Source organism: Sus scrofa, chromosome 8 (assembly GCF_054392235.1).
Source record: "Sus scrofa isolate SSC_HxYL_T2T_F1_AM1 chromosome 8, Sscrofa_HxYL_maternal_Yorkshire_Landrace_v2.0, whole genome shotgun sequence".
Taxonomy (NCBI): Eukaryota; Metazoa; Chordata; class Mammalia; order Artiodactyla; family Suidae; genus Sus; species Sus scrofa.
Genome location: NC_139390.1, coordinates 28,718,418 through 28,735,861, shown reverse-complemented (window position 1 = coordinate 28,735,861; position 17,444 = coordinate 28,718,418). Strand labels below are relative to the sequence as shown.

Sequence of the window (17,444 nt, the reverse complement as noted above, 5' to 3'; positions counted from 1 at the left end):
GTGCACCTGCTGGCCCACCAGCCTCACAGAGCTTGAGGACAAAAATTAAAATACTGAGTGGGATAATCTATGGAAAAGTCATTTTTCCATTCTAAAGACATGTACTATCTTAATGATGGGGAAATTCCATCCAAACTCTATAAAGCAATCTAAGGGAGACCCTTGCTGGATTCTTAAAAGTACTGTTATGAATTCAACAGAGCAGCTTTTATTTCGAGCATAAATTGGATTTCTGCTTGTAAAGGAAAGCTTAAGAGACTACTCCGTCTTAATTTGACAGTGGAGAGGCTCTTGAGTATTGGCCAACAATCTACTCCTGGATCGCACCAAAACACAACCATTTGCTTCCTGAATCATTACCATAAAGAATTTGCAGTAAAGTGCTGTCTGTGACAGAGCATTTACAGAGACTGCAAAGCTTCATGTTCAGGCCCTAAAAAAACACCCATCTCCGTCTTTTCTATTTAATGTACCCTCAGCTTTCCAACGAGGATAAAATTTGAAGTCCTGCCCACCTTGCAATTTCTCAGGTAAACCTCACATTTCTTGTCTTTTAAGATCAATGTGCAAGCTGTCAGCTCAGTGACAGAAGCCATGATCTGCCCCTCCTCTGCTTTGCTTTCCTACGATTAATAGCTGCTAAGGCTTTTATTTCAAGAAACTGGAGAGTTTATAGAATCTTGTATACAGACTTAAGAAAAATAACATTAATCTTGAATGTCAATTCAATATTAAGCCAACTCGATTATCAAAATTCATTATCACTGATTTTTACCCTAGAAATTACAAATTTGAAGAAAAATTAATTACTGATGATACTAACAGAATTGTCACTGTATTTTAGAAACAACTTGTTTAAAGAAAAAAATGTAGTAATTTAGCTGATTTTACTTTAGGACATTTGAACACTTCTCATTTTTTTTTTTTTAAGCACAGGAAAATTAAAAATTTGAAAAACTGACCATTTTCCAACAGTTCTCTCCAAAACTGTTTTTAGCAATATTTTTAAAAACAACACTGAAAACTTAAGTTTCAGATTTCCTTAGATCCTTAAACAGGCTGCACAGCTCTAAGGTTTTCTTTATCCAGATTTAAGTAAAAAATTCTGTAAGCCCTTTATACAGATAAAAAGATGTTTAAAGAGTGTACTCTGGCTTCCGAAAAGCCTCCTTAATTATTAAGTTCTGTGAAAGTTAATTTGAAACTGATAAAATGGCAGTCATGCCCTTCCTTAAAAGTATATAGTCCTTGTAATACTAATCACTGTGGGTTACATTCCCCCAATCCCCTTATCATACTTGTGAACTTTACCTGAAATTTCGGCTAGTATTTCTCGAAACGATTTTTTAGAAAGTTTTTTTTTGTTGGCCCTATGAATGTTTCTGACAAGCAACCAGAGCCTTGGGTTTTCGTCCAATGACAGCGTTACCTTTCTTTTTTCCTTTTACTTCTTTGTCAGACCCAAGGCTTATCAGAGCGGCAAAAGTTAGTTTCCGATCTAACATATCTATTTCAGTCTCCCATACATTCATCTTAAGGCCAAACATTTCTTTTTCTAGAAAAGAGCAATTCCTACAGCGTTATCGAGCCCATGTCAGACGAATCCTACTTTTTCTTCACTTACTGGGAATGAAAGTTACTATTCAGGACTGCGAACTGAAAGTCAGTGATGACCAAGAAACTGATCACCCAGACATCAGCCGTTGTGATTTGTGAATGCAATAAATCAACAAGTTTTCGTTTAGCATCTACCAGGTGTCCAGCCTTTAGGAGGAACACGACTGAGACGGCCAAGTTCTAGACCGGGACGATCTAGCCAACTGCAGAAATGAGCTCATCTTGAACACTTCACGGTGAAGTCAGCGGCGGGCCGAGCGCCAGCCTGTCCGGGGAATTTACGGCGCGTTGCCCCTCAATCTCCACGGATCTTGGGTTCACAAGGGTCTCCGTGGCGTCCCCCCCAAGGAAAAGGGTACCATTCACACACTGGCAAGAGGCGAGCCTCAGGGAACCGCACGCTCACTTCGCCTCGGCCTGAACGAGTGGCAAAGGAGGGAGCCCCCATTCAGGAATCTGCCGCGGAGCCGAGAGCGTGAGGATCTACTACTTGCGTTTACGATAACCTCGAAAAGAAACCGTTGAAGGAAAGGAAAACCGGGTGGGGGTGGGGGTGTGGCAGGATGCAGCTTCCAGAAGCGTCCTTTTCTTAGCCGGATCAGGGAAAGTAACCCAGGGGACGAGAAATGAGTGTCCTAGGGGAAGTCAGTAGGCAGACGGGATAAGGAAGGACATAAAACTGATTTAAATTAAATTCCCACGCGCTCAGGGCAGCCTCGGTATTACCTAGAAAAAGGGAGCGCGGAGGACGCACGGTGCACCTGGCTGTGCCTTGGCACTCTCTCCAGCTCCCGCTGCGCAGACCGGTAGAAGGACTGACAGACAAGCCCTGGCAAGGAACTTACCTTCAGGGTTGGCGCTGATGAAGACCCGGACGCTGCGGCCCGCGGGCATAAGGTGAGAAGGCAGGGCGGTGAGGTTCCCGGAGAAAGCCGCCCGCCGGAGCGCAGAGTCCCGGGGACAGGGCAGCTTGGTGCCCGCACCGGCCGGCCACATCGCCCTCAGGGAGGAATAGCCGGCGTCTCCTGATCCTCGGGTTCCTGCCCGCGGCTCCGCCGTACGGCTAGGTCGATCTCCCCAGGCAGCGCGACTCAGAGCCGCTTCGAGCCGGAGTAGCCGCAGGCGAGCTCCGTGGCGCACACTCCTAGCGGGCGGACAGCGGCCATACGGACCCACCGGCCCCTGTCGCTGCCGCCTCCTGCCCCTCTGCACGCCCGCCTTCGCTTGCTGCCCGGGTTCAGCGCAGCAGCGGGAATGTGCGGGAGGTCAGCGTGATGGAGCTACGCGCGTGGCGCCCCTTTGCGCCGGGAAGCGCCCATGCGGGTCGCGGAATCCGCGGCCATCTCCCCGCCCGCGCCCGCCACTGGAGGAGGGGGCTGTCACCGCGGCCGGGAGGGAGCAGGCAAGTGGAGCGGACCAAACTTTATCTACGCCAGGCGACCGGAGTTTACCTCCAGCTGCCTCCCGCTGGGCGTAGAATATCCCGCGACTTAAAGGCTGCTGGGGCGCGGGGGTCTCAGGCTGATAAGGAGTCGCTCGGGCTTCTCTAAGGTCGAGCTGGGGCGCTCCTTGCTGCCTCCTCCGCGGAGGACAAAAAATTAGCCTGAGATTTCTGCTACTCCTCCTTCAACTCTACTAAAGGTCAAACAAGCTCTGAGCGTTTTCTAAAATGCACGCGTGCCGGCCTCTGTGCGTTTTTGCTTAAGTGTTGGGAATTTCGCCTCAAAGTTAGACGTACCGCGGAGCCCGGACCCCTATGGTCCGACGCACCAAAAACCTGGGACCTCCTCAGGCGTCCAGGAGGGAGTGTCACCATCACCGTTTTTCTTGGTGCAGGTGGCAGCGTCCTGCCTCTCCTCTAGCTCTCCAGGCGCAGTAGAGCGGGGGTTTTTATAACAGAGCCCCGCCGCTCACGTGCTCCTCGCCGCATGGTCTCTGAACCTTTTCGAGAGCGGATCTCCGCGGGAAGCCCTCCCGAGGTGTCTAAGCCTTCAGGGGGTCCTTCCTGCTCCCGCCCCTACTCGGTCTTGGGCCATTACGCTAGCTCTAGCTCGGAGGCTCTGGGGCCCGCGGAATGGGAGGATGCCTGGAAATCCGTGCGGCGCGGCGCACGCCTAGGCACTGCAGGCTGATGTGGGCTCCCGGGAGCATCGCCCCGCGCAACGGCCCGCAAAGTGCAGGTGACCGCGGATTGGAGCCCGGTGCGAGAGATCAGAGTTGGCCTTAAGCAGCCTTTCCAAGCCCGTGCAAAGCATGAATTGGTTCCACCCGTGCAAAGCATGAATTGGCTCCACCTGATCGAATGTGGCCAGAGCGGACGCGGATCTGCTACCTGGGTTGGGGGCATGAGATGGACAGCGCAAGGGGTCAGGTCCACTTCCGGGGTGCCCTTAGACGCAAAGGGACTGAGCCGTAAAACTGCCATCTCCAGGCCACACTCCACTGCACCTCCGAAATTCTACAAATGCCAGGGCACGAAAAAGACCTCCTAGATTGTGCTGTGTGTGGGGAGAAAGTCGTGTTTGGAGCCTTAACTGCAGTTTGGTCTGCAAACCCCTCATGTTGAGCTCTAGGGCGGGAACAACTGTCTTTTAGAGACGAAGAACCGCTTTTCCCAATCTTGAGATTGGGGAGGGGGCGGATGGGCACAGCTGCAAGTTTTATGTTCTTGCGTGGGGCTTCTGCTGTAGGCAGCTCCTGGTCTTCTCTTGGCCTGCACTTCTTCTGGGCCCTGCTGGTGGCAGTGAAGTCCTGCTTATCCTGCTACCCCACCGCATCCCCAACACGAACTTTCTGGGGTAATCTTTTTGAAGAATTGGGTCTCTAGGTTTTTAAGGCTGCCTCTCCACTACTGAGAAGCAAGAGGCAGACGGCAGTTCTTTGTAATAATTGGATGCAAACAATAAAGAAGCCTTGATTATGCCCATGTGTTTGTGTTTGTTCAACTGATTCCATTTAGTAAATTATCTCCTTCCTCTCTCCAGCCCCATTACTCCCAGGTGGGCACGTTCTCCAGCAGGAAGGACTCTGAAAGCGCTCCTGATGTCTCAGGAGGTTTGGACTAAGCTCTCTGGAAGAAGTTATGAATATACTGTGTCTGTTACAGTAACATCCTTTATGAATATACAGTATTTGTTACTGGAGAGAGGAGTGGGACCGATTTATACCTGATCTCAATGTTTATGAGACTGATGTGGAGTTGCCAGATTGTCAAAGACCTACCTGCCCTCTCTTCTTTCTCACCCTCCCCCTCTTATTTGGTGGTTTCTTTCTTAAAAATCAAATTAGTGTTTGTGTCTTCTGACCTTTGCTTGAGATCTCAGTGTTTCCCTTTCTTAGGATGACTTTGGGAATTTTGGCAGCCTCTGTAACCTAATTAGCTGTTCGAGACAGGCCAAAGTTTAGCATCTGCCAGTGTCACTGCAGACCAAGGATGCAGAGGAGAGAGAATTTCACATTATCTGTGGGGCCATGCTTCAGGAGGCTTCTGGCACAGACAGCTTTTCGTCAGGTAGAGCAGGCTGCTGTCTTTGGGTTATCAGGGAGCTTTCTACCTAAGGATATTGGATCCCCTGCCTCCCCCCTACACACCCCCCCACTTTTGTCTCCTTCCATCCTGTCTCTTGGTAACATCAGATAGCCTAAAACCAGAGATTCATTCATTAGCATGCAGATGGCATAAGGGAAGAGTCATCCACGATGCTAACACTTTGTTATGAATTAACTAGATGTCTTTCCCACCCTGAGGAACTGTTGGCTATACAAGGGAGGAGGGGGAGAGAGAGAAACTGAAGAGGGAAGAGAAGGAGCAGGATATGCTTGTGGAAGGCCAGTCCTGAATTATAGTGTGGAGACTGCTTTGTTCTTATATCTGTTTAAAACGCTTTACAGACATGTTATTATCACTCCCATTTTACACACGAGAAAACCAGCGCTTAAGAAGAGAAATGATTTGTCCAAGGTCATAGAACTAGTTAATGCTTGAGCCAGGATCGAGGTATTTGGGCCCCTGTCTCAGTAGTATTTGCAATACACTATCCCTGTTTTCTAATTTTACATTGGTTCGGCCCTGGCTGACATCTTTTTTGTTTTTTGTTTGTTTGTTTTTTGGCTGTTCCTGTGGCATGTGGAAGTTCTTGGGCCAGGGTTCAAACCCCAGCCACAGCAGTGACCTGGGTCATTGCAGTGACAATGCTGGGTCCTTAATCCACTGCGCCACAAGAGGGCTCTGTGGCTGACATCTTTGGAAACCTGAGAAATAGGTGTTTGGGCCTGTGTTCTCAGGTGTGGAAGGCTAGTTACCATAGCCTTAGCGATAGGAAAGAAGTTCTGCCACGATATCACACAAGACCAGACTCTTCCAACTGTAGGATGTTGATCTGATGACAAAAACTTCCAAATTCCTTGTTTTCTATGGGTACTGTCCTTTCCTTACAAGACCACAGGTAAACACATATCATTCCCGAGCTTGTCTGGAGCATCTCAAAAAGTGTTTAGAAATAGGAAAATAGAGGTACGTGAAAAATGGGCTTGGGACCAAGCTTGTGATTAGGAACAGGTACTTCCCTCTCTGTCTTCTCACTCACCCCAATTCTCAGGCCAGAGGACCACAAAGAGGTGTCCTATCTTTGTAAAGCAGTGATGCCGGCCCTTGATAAAAGAGGGCTGCTCAGAGGTAAAATTACTGCTAGGTTCATTGTACTCATAGGACGAGAAGGAACTTTATGGTCAAGGAATCCAACTCCTTCTGGTATGCAGGTAACGTCCCTCTCACAAAGTAATTTTATAAAACAAGAAGAAAACTAATGTCTAATCTATATACTAAGCATTTGTAAGCTAGACTCTGTTTAAGGATTTTAATAGGTATTTCATCTAATCCCACTATATCTGGGGTCTGGGCTCAGCACCTCTTATCTCCCCACTTGATGGACTTTCTTGGGTACTGCTGTCCCTTGCATACCTCTTGCGATGTATGTGCAGGTTGCCTGTACCAAAGTCCATGGTCTGTGAATATACCTCACCCGCTTCTCTTCCCTGTGAAGGCTGATGGTTTTTCACCCTGTTGCATGTCTACAGCCCGTGTCCTGATGATGGGGACGGTCATCATAAAGGACATAACCAGAGTCCCCATGACTCTGACCCAACAGAAGGGAAGGAAGTCCATCACCCAACCTGTATTTGCCTGCATGTACACTCACATTTCTGTACATTAAATATTTTGGCCTGGATGCTTTTGGACCAGTGTTCTGCATTTGTCCTGTTGTGGACATGAGTGTAAATAGAGCCCCTAGTGTTATAAAGATGACCAAATTAATATACCATATTACTATGTCTTATAAAATCTAGCCAATGCAAAACACCAACCAGGTGTTTTTGTGTTTCCCAAACTTGAAGAAGAGTATTAGACTTAGTATTACATTAATGTTCACAGTGGCTCCCAGATTTTGGTGCTAAATATTTGAATCTCTTTGCTAATGTGAGAAATGGATTATACAGGGTCACTCAAGCAAGGAGTTCACTTTTCCAAAGTTCCAGCTCAGGATATAATCCAGATCATCAGGAACCCACTTACTTGTTTACAAAATGGAAATTTTCAATTTATGTGAGAATTTGTCAGCATAACAATTTGCCAACAGAGATTGTTGATTCAGAGGTGTCTGCAGCATGATAGAATTCACAGCAGCTGGGTTTTAAATAAAGTTACACCTTTCTGAATTTGCTATCTGATGTTTTCATGACTCAGAAATTCTAACTTTATATCCACCCCCTTCCAAATCTGTTTAATGCATTTTTTGATCAGTGTGCCTCTTACATCTGTCTAAACACACATTGTTATGAGAGCACTACACACACCACACAAAGTAGAAGTTAAGTTTCTTAATAAAAATGTGTAGATTTTATATTATTTCTAAATTAAATGTTTTATTTTCATTTTATGATTCCCCCAATGACACTAATTGCAAATACAGTAACTTTAGATACTTTCTTTTCTCTTCTTCTGTTATCTGATACTTGGAGAATTGCTTTTTACGAAGCACTGTCATACCTGTCAACTCATTTAGATTCCAGCCCTGTGAAGTAGGTTCACATTTAACTACACTTCACCCCCCCCCAATTTTTCTATTATAAAAAACCAGATCAAGAGATTTTAGTGGCATATCCAAGTTCACTCGGTGGATAGAAGAACCAGTCTCAAAACTAGATCTCTGAACACCAAACTATGGATTAATGATAATATACCACATGGCTACCAACATATAACAAGATCCATTTGGCTAAATTAATGAACATCATTTGTACTTTCTATATATTTTATACTGGTTGTTAAGAAAACCAAATAAGGTATAAAATGCTCTACTTTGATAACAATGTTAGCTACATTGCCTACTGATATTGATTTTTATATTTTTATTGAGCAAAAGCTAAATTCCATACGTTTAATTCTAGTAACAGCTCAGGTGAGTCCAAGAGGAATTTGTTTGAATATACACCCAGGAGTGGGACTGCTGGATCATATAATAGTTCTATTTTTAATTTTTGGGGGATACTCATACTGTTTTCCAATAATTCTGTACCAATATACCTTCCTACCAACAGTGTACAAGGATTCTATTTTCCCCATATCCTTGCTAACATGTCTTTTGGTTTTTATTTTTATTTTTTAAAATAGTTATTTATTTATTTAATATTTATTTATTTATTGTCTTTTTTCTTTTTGAGGGCTGCACCTGCAGCATATGGAGGTTCCCAGGCTAGGGGACTAATCACAACTACAGCTGCTAGTCTATGCCACAGCCACAGCAACACCAGATCTGCGCTGCATCTGCAACCTACACCACAGCTCATGGCAATGCTGGATCCTTAACCCAGGGAGCAAGGCCAGGGATTGAACCCAAAATCTCACACTTCCTAGCACTGTAGTTTTGATTTGCATTTCCCTGATGATTAATGACTTTGAGCATCTTTTCATATATCTCTGTTGGCCATTTGTAATCTTCTTTGGAGAAATACTGATTTGGTTCTTTGCTCATGTTTTAATTGGTTTTTTTTTTTTTGCTATTTAAGGTAAGAGTTCCATAAATATTTTGGATATTAATTCCTTATAAAATATATGGTCTACAAATACTTCTTCCCAATTTTGTGGGTTTGTTGGTGTTTGCTTTGCAGAAGCTTTTTAGTTTGATGTAATCGCACTTGTTTATTTTTGCTTTTGGTGCCTATGTCATATCCAAAAAAATAATTGCCAAGATCAATAGATAAAACAATCCTAAAATTCATATATAGAAGCACAGAATACTCTGAAGAGGCAAAGCAATCTTGAGCAAGAAAAAAAAATTATTTGGTTTTCAAATGACACTTCCTGATTTCAAATCATATTACAAAGCTATAGTAATCAAAATAGCATAGTAGTGGCATAAAAATGACATATGAACCAATGGAACAAAATGGAGAGCCCATGCATACATGGTCAACTAATCTTCAACGAAGGTGCCAAGAATACAAAATGAGGAAAGGACAGATTCTTCAATAAGTCTTGTTAGGAAAATTAGATATCCATACGTAAAAGAGTGAAAATTTCCCCTTTTCTCACACCATGAACAAAAAATCAACTCAAAATATATTAAACATAAGACATGAAGTTGTAGAAGTCCTAGAAGAAAACACAGAGGAAAACAAGCGATTTGTTAAAAAGGATTTGAACACTTCTTTCTAGGTTATAAGATGTTTAGGAGAATAAAACTAAATAGGAAGTGGTAAGTCAAAATAGAACTTTGCCACCTTTTCTGAATAATTGTATTAATAAGGATATGACAATAACATTTACTGACCATAAACTAAGATGTGCTCTACTTCAATTCAGAGGATAAACTATCCTTTGAAATCAAGTTCCTGCTTTATATATGATTTAGGAAATCAAAACCGTTTATTCTACACTTTTTTTTTTTGTGGAAAACAACAGGACTGGTGCTGATTGGCTTGAGCATATACACAATTTTCTGGAAAATTACTGGATAGTAATAATATTGTTAATGAGGGATGAAGAACAAGGCTTGGGAAATGGGAGCAGACCAGATGAGGTCAGGTCTTTGGATCCATAGCCAGAGTATTTCAAGAACAGACATTTAGGAGTTCCCATTGTGGCTCAGCAGTTAATGAACCCAAGAAGCCTCCATGAGGACGTGGGATCGATCCCTGGCCTTGCCCAGTGGGTTAAGGGTCCAGCGTTGCTGTGAGCTGTGGCGTTGGTCACAGATGTGGCTTGGATCTGGCGTTGCTGTGGCTGTGGCGTAGGCTGGCGGCTACAGCTCTTATTGGACCCTTAGCCTGGGAACCTCCATACTCCATGGGTGTGGCTCTAAAAAAAAAAAAAAAAAGAACAGACATCTAGGACAGCACTGACACTGCAGTGCCCCCACTAGCACCATTCTCTAGATGTCACCACTGGTACTACTGCCACTAGATGCTGCTGTCACTATTGTCCTGTAATCTCTATTCTAGATCCTGAGATCAGGAAGCCAAGGAGAGTGGCTTTCTGTCCTGCTTCTAGACCCAATCAGAGTCCTCTGTCTCTGAACACTAGGAGGTTCATAGGTTAGATAGTTAAAACCCTCACACACCTTCCCTCAGCAAGTGTATGGGACATTTCTTTTGCTCTTATATGGCTCAGAACATGTGTGCTGTGGATGAAAAATGAGTTGAATGCTTTTTTGCACTCCTAGTAGTAAAATTAAAACAATGATGTTCCATGTCTCTTAAGACTCAGATGCCTGAAAAAGCTCACCTCTCTTGGACCACAATCAAGAATAAGAAAATAAGCTAAAAAGAATTCTCTGAGCAGCCACACTTTATGTTACAATGTTCACACACTTCCACTTGCTCCCTTGACTCGTGGGAGATCTCCAGAGGCTCTCTGTCAGGGTCTCTTCACGTTTATTGTATACACAATTGAAACAAACTGTGTTTTCCTGATTGGGAGAACCACAGCAGATTAGAGACAATGAATTAGAAGAGGAAGGGTTGCTATCTGGAAATGACCGTTCACAGCAGAGTTAGAAAAACATGACAGCAAAGGTAATGTGTATTTACACACACACACACACACACACACACGTTCTCAGTGGCCCAGGGGCCAGTTAATTTTGGAACAGCAGAACTCTATGTACAGATAAGGAATGAACAGATTCTAAAATTGAGACAAACTTCAGGATATTGCAAGTACTTGGGGATAATTTTCAGCAGCAAAACATTCAGAGTTTAGGCAGAGAGATGGTTGGCACATGGGATATCCAGTAGTAAATATCAAGAAGTTGGAGATCAACAGCAAATGAAGTGGGCAGATATTGGGTTAGAATCCCTCCTCCAAGAAGAATATTGTAGGGCACTTTTACCTAAGTGCCTGAAGTAGTGGTAGTAGTAATAATAGTAATAATATCAATAAGAGTGATCAACACTTAAATGACGTTCACTGGGCTAGATATGGTTTGATGAGCTTTATAGACATTAACTTATTTATTCTAAGCTGTCATCTCTGGGATGAAGGCACTATTAGTATTCCCATTTTCCAAATGAGGAGACTGAGGCAAGGTAACATCAAGGTGATTACCTAGATCACACAGTTAAGACGTGGCTGGGCAGGAAATTTAATACAGGCAGTCCGGCTTCAGACTGTGTCATACATTACAGTATACTTCATCTCTAGATATTAGATAGCATACCAAGGCAATTACCCAGGCAAAGGAAAACGAGTTCAAATCAAAGAAAGTAGAAGGAAACTCAGGATGCAAAATTTGTCTTAAAGGTAAGGGAAGAGAGGTAATAGTCAATGAATGTTTACTCTGTGTTGCATTCATTATCTTATATGGCCTTTTATATGCCGTGTGGTGCTAGCACTTGTTTTACAAATGAACAGTCTGAAGCTTAGAGAGATTAAGTAGTGACCCATCCTCACAGAGCTTGTAAGAAATGAAGCTGAAATTCAATCTCTGTGCTTTCTGCTACAGCATGACATTGCCTTTAAACAAACACCAGTTGCGATAACAAGCTATTAAACCTGTCCATTCATATATTCACCCATTTTATTTATTTGTTCATTTATGCATCAAACACTCATTAAGCGCTTCTTTATTCCAAGAACAAATCCTGTTCTCAGGAAATCCAGGCTAGTGTGGGACCACCAAAAGACGGTGTCTGAGTAGAGCAAAACCACAATCAGTTTAGAGGTTTCTTAAACAAAAGTAAACCCAATAAGACAAGTACACACTTAAAAAGACATTAGTTGACACTCTAAAAAAAAGGGCTGCCTAGAAGCAAGGAGTCATGATGATAAACAATACAAAAGTAAGAATCTAAAAGGGGTTTCATGAGCTCTGCTCAAAACGGTAGTGGGCTATAAAAGCAGTGAAACTGACAGCACCAGCATCCTGAACCTAACCAGAACCCAGATTGGGACTTGAACCCATGTGCCAGGACTCAAACCCAGCCTAAAGCCAGATTGAGACTTAAATCCACAGTTTTAAATTAGAATCACTTACCCTGTGTCTGGACTCACTAAGGTTCAGGTTCTTCATGTCCCCGCAGAAGGAATTCAGTGAGAGACAAAGTGATAGACAAGAAATAGATTTATTAAGATAGGTCACTTGTGAGAGATGTACTACCCAGAGGATCTGGTGGGCCACAGTTTTATCATCCAAGGGGAGTGGGGGCTGGAAAGGCCTGCCTTTTCCTTTCTGGGAGTAGTAGCTCCCCCTTGGTATCCTGGTATCAGTATCCGGTAAGGTGTGTATTCAAATCAGCTGAAGGGTGGTCCTCAAACTCTTACCCTTGGTCTGAATCTGAATGCAGGTCTCATCCCATCCTTCACCCAATGACCTGAGGCAATTCTCACACCTCCACTAGTCAAGCAAGTCTGCCTTGTTCCAATGGCTTTCTTGAATTTACAGTGGTCTCCCAACCTCCCCCAGGTTTCCCTCTTTATCTTTGATGCCCTATTGGGACTTCTACAACCACCTGTGCCTACTCCTTCCCTATTGGCAGGAGATATAAGTTTTGGAGAAAAATTGATAATATGCTTCCAATACTAGCTCCAACATTTAGAAATTATGGCTATAGCCCAATATATTTTCTTCTCTAAGGCTCAGTGTCCTTGCCGGTGAAATGAACATGAGGTGCCTACTTGGCAGTAGTGCACAGTAAACATGTTAAAGGACCTAGCATGGTGCTTGGTACTCAGTGATGGTAATTTTTGTTAGAAGCCCAGCTAGACATAGTTATTGACTCAAAAGGGGATCATGACAGCAAAACTATGTCATATTTTTCTTGTTCCTATTCATAAGGTCTAGTAAAAACAAACAAAATCAAATAAACCAATCAATTAATACAACTCCATTTGAGGAGATTTGGCTGTTTGTATCTTGTTTTGTGTGTTTGGGGATGAGCACTGCAGGCCTACCAGAAGGGGCAGAAGACATTGGGTTGTACTCCACAGGAAGTACAACCTAGTTGAGATGAGAAAATCTAGGTAAGAAATGAGCCAGAGCAAAATGAAAAATGCAACAGAAGTACCTTGCTTCCTGGTCCCACAGCGAAGTAGAAAAGGAGATCACAGAATTTCCAAAGAAGTCTTGCAATTTGAACATGGAAAACCCATGCTGTTCTGGATATTGGGGATCAAGATCATCATAAAGCCTGGAATAAGGCTCACACTAGATTCATACTCAGTAGTTAGGAAATATCCTTTAGCTTGGAGTTGGGGGACAGTCTAGGAGCCTGGGTAGATGGAGTGTGGGTACTATTGAAGCTCTAAATGTGAGCACAGGAGAGATCTGGGAAGAAGCAGCATTAATTACTTCTTAGCACTGGCACTTGATATTTCCTCTCAAGGTTTTTTGCAGTAGCCTCCTAATTGATCTTTCTATCTTCATTCTCAATTCTCCAGGACAGCTTTTCACAAATATTCTGTTCCTAATTTGTATTTCCTGTCTTTTCTCTACTTTTCATTTATGGATTAATGCTGACTAAGGTATGGAGCTCAATATTTTTCTTATTGAATGGCTTCACTTCCATTCTTCAAGATTTATCCTTTCCAAGTCACTCTTACAAAAGCCTTCCCTAATTTTGCCAACGAAATAAAACCCATCTCTATTTTGTTCCTTCTGATGTTTGCATTATTGATATAAAGGCAAGATTATGTTGCAGCAACAACTAATCAAAATCTCAAGGATTCTTTTCTTCAGAATGGCACGAGAGGTTCTAGATAGGACAATTAGGAAAGTAAAATAAATAAAAGGCATTAAATGGGAAAGGAAGAAGTAAAACTGTTTATGTTTGCAGACAATATGATTTTCTGTATAGAAAATCCCAAGAAGTCCACTAAAAATACTAGAACTAACAAATGAATTCAGCAAACAAATTCCTTAGCAAAAGGAATTAAAGACTAAAAACAAGACATTTTGGGAAAAAATTAAGGAAAATCTAAATAAATGAAGATAATCTATGTTTACGGATCAGAGGATTCAATAGTAAGACGGCAATACACCCCAAATTTATCTACAGATTTAATGCAATCCCTGTGAAATTCCAGCTGGTCTAATTCATTCATTTTTCCTTCTGTCCTTCGTCCCTCCCCCACCACCCTTTTCTTTCTTTCTTTCTTTCTTTCTTTCTTTCTTTCTTTCTTTCTTTCTTTCTTTCTTTCTTTCTTTCTTTCTTTCTTTCTTCCTTCCTTCCTTCCTTCCTTTCTTCCTTCCTTTCTTTCTTTCCCTTTCTCTCCCCTTCCCTCCTTCTTTCCTTTTTTCCTTCCTCCCTCCCTCCCTTCCTTCTTTCCTCCCTCCCTTCTTGCTTTCTTTTTGCAGAAACTGACAAGCTGACTATAAAATTAATGGAAATGCAAAGCCTACACTAGTCAAATCAATCTTTAAAAGGAATGACAGTGTTGAAGGGCTTACCACTACCAGATTTTAAAATCTATGACAAAGCTATAGTAACTAATATAGTGTGGTACTGGCATAGAATAGTCACATGTAGAATAGAATTGAAAGAATAGAATTAAGAAACTAAAAATAGGGAGTTCCCGTCGTGGCACAGTGGTTAACGAATCCAACTAGGAACCATGAGGTTGCAGGTTCGATCCCTGCCCTTGCTCAGTGGGTTAAGGATCTGGCATTGCTGTGAGCTGTGGTGTAGGTCACAGACGAGGCTCGGATCCTGCGTTGCTGTGGCTCTAGTGTAGGCCGGCTGCTACAGCTCTGATTGGACCCCTAGCCTGGGAACCTCCATATGCCGCGGGAGCGGCCCAAGAAATGGCAAAAAGACCAAAAAAAAAAAAAAAAAAAAAAAAAAAAAGAAACTAAAAATAAATCCTTATGTTTCTGGTAAACTGCTTTTTTACAAAGGTGACAAGACAATTCAATAGGAGAAATAATCTTTTGATTCTTGAACAAATGGTTCTGGGAAAACTGGATATCAACATGCAAAAGAATGAATTTAGAACCCTACCTCACACCACACATAAAAATGCACTTGAAATGGATCATAGATCTAAATATAAGAGATAGCACTATAAAGCTTATACAAAAAGTCATAGGAGTAAATCTTTGTGACCTTGGCTTAGGCAATGTTTTCTCAGATATAACACCCAAAGCAGAAGTGAAAAAAGAAAAAAAAATCAAAACATTGGATTTCATCAAATTTAAAAACCTCTGTCTTGCAACAAGTCATCAAGAAAATGAAAAGACAAACCATAGTATGGGGAGCAATATTTATAAATTAAATATTTGACAAGGGACTTGTATATAGATTATATAATGAACTCTTTTAACTCAATAATTAGATACATACCAATTATAAAAGGATCAAGGAATTTAATATACATTTTTCCAAAAAAGATTTACAAATGATGAATAAGTACATGAAAGAATGCACGACATCATTGCTCATTAGGGAAATGCATATCAAAATTACAGCAGGATGCCATCGCATACCCACTTGCCTGACTATAGTAAAAAAGCCAGACAACAGCAATTGCTGGTAAAGATGTGAAGGAATTGGAACCTTTAAGCATTGCTTATGTGAATATAAAATGATGCAGCCACTCTGGAAAATGGTTTGGCAGTTTTTGAAATTGTTAAATGTAATTACCATATGATCCAGCAATTTTATTCCTAGAGAAATTCTAAGAGAAGCAAAAAATATGCATCAACACAAACTTGTACACAAATGTAACAGCATTATTCATAAATGGCAAAAGGAAACAACCCAAATGTTCATCACATGATGAATGGATAAACAAAATGTGGTACCTCATACATACAATGTATTCAGCAATACATTACTGGAGGAATACGTTACTGAGAAATGCTACAACATGGATGAATCTCCAAAGCAGTATGCTTAGTGAAAGAAAACAGTCACAACAGACCACGTATTATACAAGTCAATCTATGTGAAATGCCCAGAATAGGTAAATTTATAGAGACAGAAGTGGATTAGTGATTGCCTAGGGCTGGGAAGATGAAGGAGAAATGGAGAGTGACTGCTGATGGGTATGAGATTTCTTGTTGATGAAATCTTCCATGATGCTGTCCTGATGAAAATCTTCTAGAATTAGATTCTGGCGATGGTTATACAACTCTCTAAAATACTAAAAACTATTGAACTGTAGAGTTTAAATGAGAGAATTTTGTGATATATAACTTATATCTCAATGAAATTGTGTAAAAATCACAATGGTTTAATATAGCTCGAGTGGGATTTTTGGTGTTTTGTTTTGTTTTTATTTTCATTCAGGCTACATATTAGCGAGGGTTGTGAGAAAGGTTTTGCTCCTAGTGAACACTCCAAGACCTTGGCTGATTGAAGCTCCCTTTCTCATACACTCCTATGATCATGGAAGTAGGACAAAAGGCATGTGGTAAATTGCCCACTGGCCCTTAAAACTTCCACGTGGAAGTTATACACACCACTTTGATTCATGTTTTCATTAGCCAAAAGAATTCACATGGTCACCCCAACTTCAGAGAGGGTAAGTAATTTCAACTCAATTGTATCCTAGGAAAAAAGAACTAGGATGTTGGTGGAACATCTTAATGAATGCCACATTAGTCCTATCTTCTATTCTAAATTTTAATTCCTAAGAACAGTGACACCATATTTCCTCACTGCAATAGAAAACCAAAGTTTCCTTAAATTCTTTTTTTTTCTTTTTAAATAAGATGGACATATTTATGTGAATAAGATTAAAACATACACACACACTTCAATCTAGAATAGTGCTTTCTTCACAGTAAATATTTTATAATTAAGCAGCAGGTGAATAAATGAACATGAAATGATTAAGGAACAGTGCAGAGCTGTAAGAACCCAACGTGTGAATTAAGGATGAGTATAGCAGGAGTTTAGAAAAGAGGAGATCAAGGGGAGTGGAGGAGGCCGAGGCACAGTAATGGGTGTTCCCAACCCGTATCCCTGGTATCAGTGAGAACTGCTGCAGTGACCCAGATGGAAGGTGTTATCTGTGTCACAGTTTGTTTTCTTCTCAGACATGGTTTGTGCAGATCCCTGTGAGCTTAATGAGGGCAGAAAAGAATAGGGTCCAGAATCACTTAACCTTTCTGAATCTCCGTTTGCAAATCAAAATTGTCAAATGTAGCTGTGTAACACCTTAAAGCCCTGTGATAAAAGATGCTATTAGTATCGTGCACAAAATCTATTAGAGAGCAAAACGGTACTTCATGGATATGGAGCTGCCGAAGAGGTCAAAGCTTTATAGCCAGTCTAAATGGAGCTAAGCCTGTGATCCACTGAATTCAGGGTTTTCACAGACATACTCT

The 17,444-nt window shown here is 41.9% G+C and overlaps 1 protein-coding gene and 1 long non-coding RNA gene across 3 annotated transcripts in view; one reads left to right on the top strand and one right to left on the bottom strand.

Moving 5' to 3' along the window:
* Positions 1 to 3,484, bottom strand: part of NWD2 (NACHT and WD repeat domain containing 2) — a 204,325-nt gene extending 200,841 nt beyond the window's left edge. For both annotated transcript variants that reach the window (XM_003128911.7, XM_084971724.1), the window contains exon 1: positions 2,463 to 3,484. In XM_003128911.7, coding sequence (XP_003128959.4) covers positions 2,463 to 2,613 — 151 coding nt within the window. In that variant the 5' untranslated portion in view covers positions 2,614 to 3,484. The remainder of the gene's footprint in view (positions 1 to 2,462) is intronic.
* LOC146400380 (uncharacterized) lies at positions 1,404 to 8,740 on the top strand. Its single transcript, XR_014812304.1, has 2 exons — positions 1,404 to 7,478; positions 8,419 to 8,740. It is a non-coding gene; the product is annotated as an uncharacterized LOC146400380 (long non-coding RNA).
* The last annotated feature ends 8,704 nt before the right edge of the window (positions 8,741 to 17,444 follow it).